At 37.0% G+C, this 8085-nt stretch overlaps 1 protein-coding gene across 1 annotated transcript; it reads right to left on the bottom strand.

The window, feature by feature from the left end:
- Nucleotides 1-3814: 3814 nt before the first annotated feature.
- Nucleotides 3815-4165, bottom strand: LOC138892115 (pre-mRNA-splicing factor CWC15-like). The gene has a single exon (XM_070175810.1). It carries the CDS (start codon nucleotides 4163-4165, stop codon nucleotides 3815-3817), a length of 351 nt encoding a protein of 116 aa, XP_070031911.1.
- Between the last annotated feature and the right edge of the window lie 3920 nt (nucleotides 4166-8085).

The raw sequence follows: 8085 nt of genomic DNA, 5'->3' as shown, positions 1-8085 counted from the left end.
AAGCAATATGTAAAAATTCTAAGCTCCTCAGCAATAGGCAATAGAAATGTTGAACGATCAGCTTAGGCCGCAGCAGATGTTGGTTGTGTGATAAATTACTGGGTTTTTTTTTTGGATCTGGGACATTATCTTTAGGTTACAAATTTAAAAAGAGGAATTTTTAGAAACCACTATTGTTTAGTGGCTATTAACTTTCTATAGCTACATTCAGTTGTTACGGTAGTGTATTCGCTGTATTCGCGCTGCTGTATTCATGAATACAGCAACAAAAAGCGCCAAAAAATCAGGGTAGTCCAGCTGTACGCGCATGTATTCACATGTATTCGTGCCATGTATTCATGAATACAACATCAAAAAGCGCCTAAAATTAGGGCAGTCCAGCTGTACGCGCATGTATTCACATGTATTTGCGCTGCTGTATTCATGAATACAACACTAAAAAAAGCCTAAAATCGGGCAGTCCAGCTGTGCGCGCATGTATTCACATGTATTCGCGCCATGTATTCATGAATACAACAACAAAAAGCGCCTAAAATCAGGGCAGTCCAGGTGTATGCGCATGTATTCACATGTATTCGTGCCATGTATTCATGAATACAACATCAAAAAGCGCCTAAAATCAGGGCAGTCCAGCTGTACGCGCATGTATTCACATGTATTCGCGCTGCTGTATTCATGAATACAACAGTAAAAAAAAGCCTAAAATCGGGCAGTCTAGCTGTACGCGCATGTATTCACATGTATTCACGCCATGTATTCATGAATACAACAACAAAAAACGCCTAAAATCAGGGCAGTCCAGGTGTATGCGCATGTATTTACATGTATTCGCGCCATGTATTCATGAATACAACAACAAAAAGCGCCTAAAATCAGGGCAGTCCAGGTGTATGCGCATGTATTCACATGTATTCGCGCCATGTATTCATGAATACAGTAACAACAACCACCTTAAAAATAGGTATGTCCAGTTGTCTAAAAGAAAGGAAAAACATAAATAGCGTATTTCATGCCTTATTTTATGCCTCAACGATATTATATACCATAAATACTTATTTTGCTATAAAATATATAAGGTAGCTATAGAAAATAATATTTTAAAATAATTTTGATTTATAATAAATAGGGTGTATACTTTTGCTATAAGAGGTAAAATTTCCATTTAAAAAATTATGACTGAGCCACTCAGTTGCAAAATATGTGTATGGATTGTACTTATGTTGTAATTATCTAATTAATATGTATAAAAAGTAATATTGACCTGTATATATACTCCATTTGTTTCAATTTAAATGACACACTTTTTTTATTAGTCCGTTAAAAAAAGAATGACACATTTCTATATTTGGAAATAATTTAACTTTAAACTATTTATTTTACCCACTTTACCCTTAATGAGAAGCTTTTATAGCCACACAAATATTATGGCCCCACAAAACTTTTGCCCCTCAAGGTTTTACGGCCACATGTTTCAAAAGTTTTTTTTATTAAACTTTGTGTCAAGTCAAACTACATCATATAAATTGAAACAAAGGGAATTGTATTTATGCGGTAGAATGAACGAATTAGATTGATATTTTGTACTTCAATACCACACAAGAGGGGGATGATTTGTGTGGTGTCTAATTTTTTGCGTTTACAGATTATAAAAGGACCTGATTCTTCTACGTGTTCCTTACACTACATATGCAGAATAGTAACTGCAGAAAATAAAGAACTCAAGTATTTTTATGTGAAAAACACATGGCTCAAAAGGTGAAAAAACCATGACCTACTTCCCAATAGGATTTTTTCCAACACTCCACTAAATCACTGAGTCAAAAACAACATTTACAAAACTCTTGTAAATCTAAGGATTACCTCTAACCCTTTGTGGCAACCAACCTCAGACTGTTGCGACAACTTCAAGTTAACTCTAACTTGAAAAATACAACTTAAAGTACCTAGTACAAATGCTTCTAAAAAAAGATGAAAGGTACAACTCAAAAGCCCTACTACAATTGAACTAGAATAAAAGACAGACACTTGGAACTGGTTCTTCTATTTGGTTCATGTAGCTTCAGGTTCGCACACTTGAACACACAAGAATTGCTTGCAAAATGCCTTGCTATTTTGCTCTCAATTCTTGCTTAACTTCTGCGTTTGTGCGTCGCCTGTAAAAGAGAACACAACTGATATATATAGAGTTAGTAGAGTAAGAATTAACTAGAGTTCTAATACTTTACTCTTCCTTGGTGGAAAAATTCTAATTATCTTCAACTTCTAACTCCTCTCTTATCTAGGATAGAGTTCTCTTTGAGTAAGGAGTCCTCCTCCTTATCAGTTATGCAACCTTTTCGTTCAGGAGATATCAGATGTAACCACTTGTGCTTATCCCTTTCACGTGCATGTCTTGTGCTTTAATCTTCCCGTGCCCTGCGCATACTGTGTATGGACCTGGTTCATGCGTGTGTTCCTTTGTCAATCATCAAAACAAACTTACCCCAGGCCAACAAATTCACCCTTTTTGATGATGACAAACTCGGTGCTTTTCATAAGCATGAATCCTGTTTCAACTTAGCTCAACACCAATACAATGTTAGAACACTTTCCATTTACAGTCACAAATCGTCAATGACCAGGTTCATTAGGTTATAAATATCACAGTCCAAAGCAAAGGACAACCTATCAAAGTACAACCTATCTTCCCCCTTTTGGCATCATCGAAAAGTTGCATAATTAAGTGATATAACAAGATTTTAGCAAATCTTACTAATGGCCACTGAGGCTACTTTAAATGCAATCATGGATTCAAGTATCACCTATCAATCTAAGGATATTAGCCATCTAAAAAATATCAACAAATAATTAGAGCAAAAGCAGTGATTATCATTGATAAGAGTCATCCACAAAGCATAGAAGGAAATAAAAGTACTGCACCATGAGCAAAAAAAAAAAACATCCCATTCGGGTCACTGTTTTCTAACTAGGCTAGGAAGGGTTTAATACTGGGAAGGACCAAGTTCTTGATTTCTAGCATTAAGTACCTTCAACATGTCATGAAGAATGCCTTCATTCTTCTCTTTATCCTTTGCAAGCTCAGACATGAGAGCACCCCTCTCAGTTTCTATTTCAGCCAGCTTCTTCTTCAGCCTCTCAATCTCAGCATCCTTGGCCCCACTCTCCTATTCCAAAGCTCTCACTTTGCTGTTCACAGGCACCCTCTTGGATGAACCAGGTTCTTTGGGAGCAGCATGGACCTCATAGTCACATGCAATCAAAGTATTGGCCCCAAAGTGACCTTTACTTGTGCTAACGTCCCATTTCTTGAGGGGAACCTTGAAGTGAGCAAGCACAACCGTAAGAATGAAACCTATAGGGTATGGTATGAGTTTTAGTGCCAGTGAGTACCCTATCAAGGAGCTGGATGATAAACCCCGGCCAGTTGATCTGCCTCCCACCATCCAGGCACTCTATAAGGACCAGGTCCTTGAAAGTTGCAATGTGCCTTCTCTCCTACCTGGGCAGAACAACCTTATTGACAAATTCAAAGAGCAGCTTGTGGGCAGGCTTCATCCCACTCATGTACACAGCCCTGGCCTGTAGCTCTAAGTCCTTGTCAACAAATTTCTTGGTAATGGCAAATTTCTAGGCTTGGTCATTTCAGCTTCTTGTGATCATTGTACCCTTCAGCATGTACCCTTAGAATTTCTCCTAGTTCCTTGTCATCAAAGCTCACAGTCACCCCATTCATTGCACTGGTTACACTAACATTCTTGATCTCACAGTTAGCCAAGAACTCCACAATTTTTGCTCGGGCTAGTTTTCCTTTCATCTAAAGGACCATGTCCTTCCGTCTCTGAAATTCTAGCTTCTCCAACAGCATCACCATTCCTTCCTCCTCCAAGTCCCTAAGGAGTCTACCCTTCAAAATTGTTCTCTTGCCAAACTTCACCATCTTGTCCTGTTCTTCATCAGTTTCCTCTTCTTCCTCACTCTCTTCTTCTTCCACTATTTGCACTTTCCTTGATTTTCTGACAAACCTGGTTCTTTTTCCCATGGCAGAAGGCTTTGTATTGATAGGCTTTGAAGGAGACTTCTTTTTGGAAGTCTTTCTTTTCTTTGATTTTGGAGTCACATCCTCCACCTCCTCTGTCTCGTCCTCATCATGTAGGACCAGGTCCATCTCCTCAATTTTAATTGCCTCAACTAATTCACTCACTTTCTTCTTTCGCTTTTCAGCATCTTTTCTTTTACTCTCTGCAGGGCCCTTTCAAGGTCAGCCTCACTCTGCATCCTCTGACTACTTGTAGCTCTTCCTCTCATGGGAGGAGTCTCTACAGGGATAGAAGAGGCAACCTTTCTCTTTTTGTGTGTCCTAGCAGCTCTAGGGATTTTAACGCCTGAACTTTTCTTCTTTTTTTAATTGTAGCTATCATACACCCTTTTTAGTAAATCTTCGAGGGGTTCCTTCACAGATGGAACAGGTTCTTGGAACCTCATCCTCAATCTAACCAGCCCCTCAGCTGCATTTTCATCTCCAGATCCACTGCCTCCTTCTTCTCTCCAACTCTCTTTCGCCTCAACTGCTTCCTCACTCCATATCACCATTGTCCCTGTTTCTTCAGTCAACCCAATAGGAGTAGGTAAAGATTCAACCACTCATTTTTCTCCTTTTCCCCTCACATCTTCTATTTCACCCTCACTCTCTTTTTCTTTTCCCTTTTTATTTTTACTACCAATTTTAACAGACTCAGACTCTACTCCTGCTATAGTACCAACAAGAACAAATCTATTCTCCAGATTTTCAGCCACATCAGAAACAACATCAGTTATAAATATTTGCCTAGAAGTTACCCGTTCTGTTTCAGATGAAACGGGTTCTTCACGCTCAGTTGCAGAATTGAAAGATTCATTTGATTTTTGGGGTTTCTCTACTTGGCTTGCTTTTAATTTCTCATTTAGTCTCTTGATTTGTTCACTACCAACAACAGTTTTACGAGTAAGCACCTTAACACGTCCTTTCTTGAGAGTTTGAGTGGTTGAGGGTATGAGTGATGGTTCTTTGGGTGGTGAAAAAGGGTTCTCTGCCATTTTGGGGGGGGGGGGGGGGTTTAGAAGAGTTGGCCATTAGATGAGTGTAGAAGAAATAATAAAAGGTTGTAAGAATTTTTGGCTTCTTGAATTTTATTCAAAGATTAAAAGTGAAGAAATTGTTAGAGTTCAATCAATTTAAAGAAGAAAAGTTGGAATGGGTAACGTCAGATTTTTGAAGTTTAGAAGTCTTATCAATCTGGGAAAGCCAGTTTGAATAGACATTGGGCTCTTTCCTAGATTTTAGGCAATTATGGCAAGTGAGACTCCTTTGGTGAAACTGGTTTGTTTGTGATATATAGGCTTGAAGGAGATTGGGATTAAATGGGACTCTCTTTTTTATCATGATCCAATTACAGTTATTTCAAAATATGTGGAGTGGAGAGTACATACCATGTAATCTTGATGAACCAGGTTCTTCACTGAGAATTCTCTTGTGTAAGTCTTAATCTTCAAAGAAAATAAGGGTAATATCATTAGAGATTAGTGATATTACCCTTCCTAATTTTCAGGTGGTGCACTCATCTTGATCTTATCCTAAGGTGTTAGCCTCTTCAAGGATAACCCGCTCTGATACTAATTGATATTTTGTACTTCAATACCACACAAGAGGATGTGTGTGATTTGTGTGGTGTCTATTTTTTTTGCGTGCACAGATTATAGAAGGACCTTATTCTTCTACGTAATCCTTACAATACAATTGCGGAATAGTAAATGCAGAAAGCAGAGGCGGATCCAATATTTTGGCAGGATGGGTGCACTATTAAGAAGAGGTGGATCCAGAATATAAATTTTACGGGTTCAACCTTTAGTTCTTAGGATTGCGTACCCATTACACTTTTGGAATTATAAGTTTAATTTTTTTTAAATAGTAATTTTCTTACATCTATATCTATTTTCCATGTTGAATATATTGAGATCAGTTGAACCCATTGACTACATGCTACATCATACACTGCTACTAGTTTTAATATATACATTTTGTTTAATCATTTAAGATTTTACAGCGACAAAAGAAGAATAGGAATTTCAATGTGTGAAAATGTTGAACGAATAAACCAAAAAAAATAAAAAGTACTTAATTAATACGCAAAAAATAACACTCAACACACTCATCTCCCGTGGGCGTCTACTTTTAGAAAAGAAAAGGAAAAAATAACAAGATTGACATAAGATTTGAACTCACAACCTCACCTCGAGAGGTACACTCAATAACTATCACATCATATAATAGTTTGAGCATGGGTGCACACACATATATTTAAATATTTTTGAAAAAATATAACATTACTATACATGATTTAGGGCGGGGAACATGGGTTCACGTGCCCCATGGAACCCCCTAGATACGCCCCTGACAGAAAGTAAAAAACACATGGCTTAAAAGGTAAAAAAAACCACTACCTACTTCCCTGTCACGACCCAATTTTACCTATAGGTCGTGATGGCACCCAATACTACAGCTAGGCAAGCCAACTAATAAGTCAAACGTACATTTGTTAAACTTTTATTCCAAGAAAATAATAAAATATCAACTTCTACCAATGTGTGTGTGCCAAGATCCGGTGTCACAAGTGCATGAGCATCTAGTAGATTATATAAAATTTCAAATACTGTCTGAAATGAAATAGACAGAATATAAATATAAGAAGAGACATTGGTAGCTGCAGAATGGCTCAGAAAGGCAGCTCACCACTATGCCTCGGGATGACGTGGGTATGTGATGATAGGTCCTCCACTAGTACCTGTCTCAGATCCTGCACAAAAAGTGCAGCAAGTGTAGTATGAGTACGTAAACAACGTGTACCCAGTAAGTATCAAGCCTAATCTCGAAGTGGTAGAGACGAGATGGCCGACTTTGACACTCACTATGGGTCAATAATAATAACTGAAATAAAACTAGGATATTTAAATCAGCATGATTTACAGAATTTACAATAATTTATTTAATCAGCAAAAATAATCAAATTCCTTCAAATGTAACAATTCTCAATATATTAATTAAATTCCTTCAATTCAAATAATTTCTAATTTATCAATTAAACCTCATTTACAGGAGTAACAATTAATTCCTTAACAAGCAAGAATAATAATTCATTAAATTTTAAGGATTTTTTAATTTATTAATTAGCTTCACAAGCTGAAATAAATTATTAAAGTATCGTGTAATTATTATTATTAAGCACGATTTCTGCCGAGGACGTACGTCCCGATCCAGAGTGTCGTGTACACTGCCGAGGGACGTGCGACGCGATCCATAGATGCATCTATCCTGCCGAGGCGTTCGGCCCGCTCCACAAGAAAGGAGGACATTTTCTTATGTGCCTCCGGAAGGAGAGTATATTTATTATAAGATGAATTTGGGAGGAGAACAATTTTTTTTAACAATTAATTGATTTAAACAAAAATTAAGCATATGAAAATTTCATATTTTTCAACTTTTCATAACAATTCACAATATATACATCAATTATTTTAATTAATAAAGAATACAATTCACACAAGTAATTCATGCTTTGAGTCTTAAACTACCCGGACTTTAGCATTAATAGTAGCTACGCACGGACTCTCGTTACCTCGTGCGTACGTAGCCCCCGCAATTAGCAATAATTATTCAATTTAATCCCTATGTGATAATTTCCCCCTCACAAGATTAGACAAGAGTCTTACCTCGTCTTGCTCCAATTAATCCACTATAAGGCCTTTTCTACGATTATCCAACTCTGTCTGGCTCGAATCTATCCAAAATAATTCGATACAATCACTAAAAATTATATGAATCAATTCTATAAGAAAATACTATATTTTAAATAAAAATCCCGAAATTAATTAAAAATTCGTTCGTGGGGCCCATATCTCAAAATCTGGCAAAAATTACGAAATCCGACAACCCATTCAATTACGAGTCCAACCATACCAGTTTCACTCAAATCTGACTCCGAATCGATACCGAAATCTCAAAAATTCGTTTCTATGAGATTTCTAAAAATTTCCCAAATTTAAATCTCAAAA

Source organism: Nicotiana tomentosiformis, chromosome 5 (assembly GCF_000390325.3).
Source record: "Nicotiana tomentosiformis chromosome 5, ASM39032v3, whole genome shotgun sequence".
Lineage (NCBI taxonomy): Eukaryota > Viridiplantae > Streptophyta > Magnoliopsida > Solanales > Solanaceae > Nicotiana > Nicotiana tomentosiformis.
The sequence above is the reverse complement of the archived record's forward strand: the minus strand, read 5'-3'. Positions and strand labels throughout refer to the sequence as shown.

Excerpts from the sequence above, each read along its gene's own strand:
- LOC138892115 (XM_070175810.1), bottom strand. The coding sequence starts at position 4,165 with ATGGACCTGGTCCTACATGATGAGGACGAGACAGAGGAGGTGGAGGAT.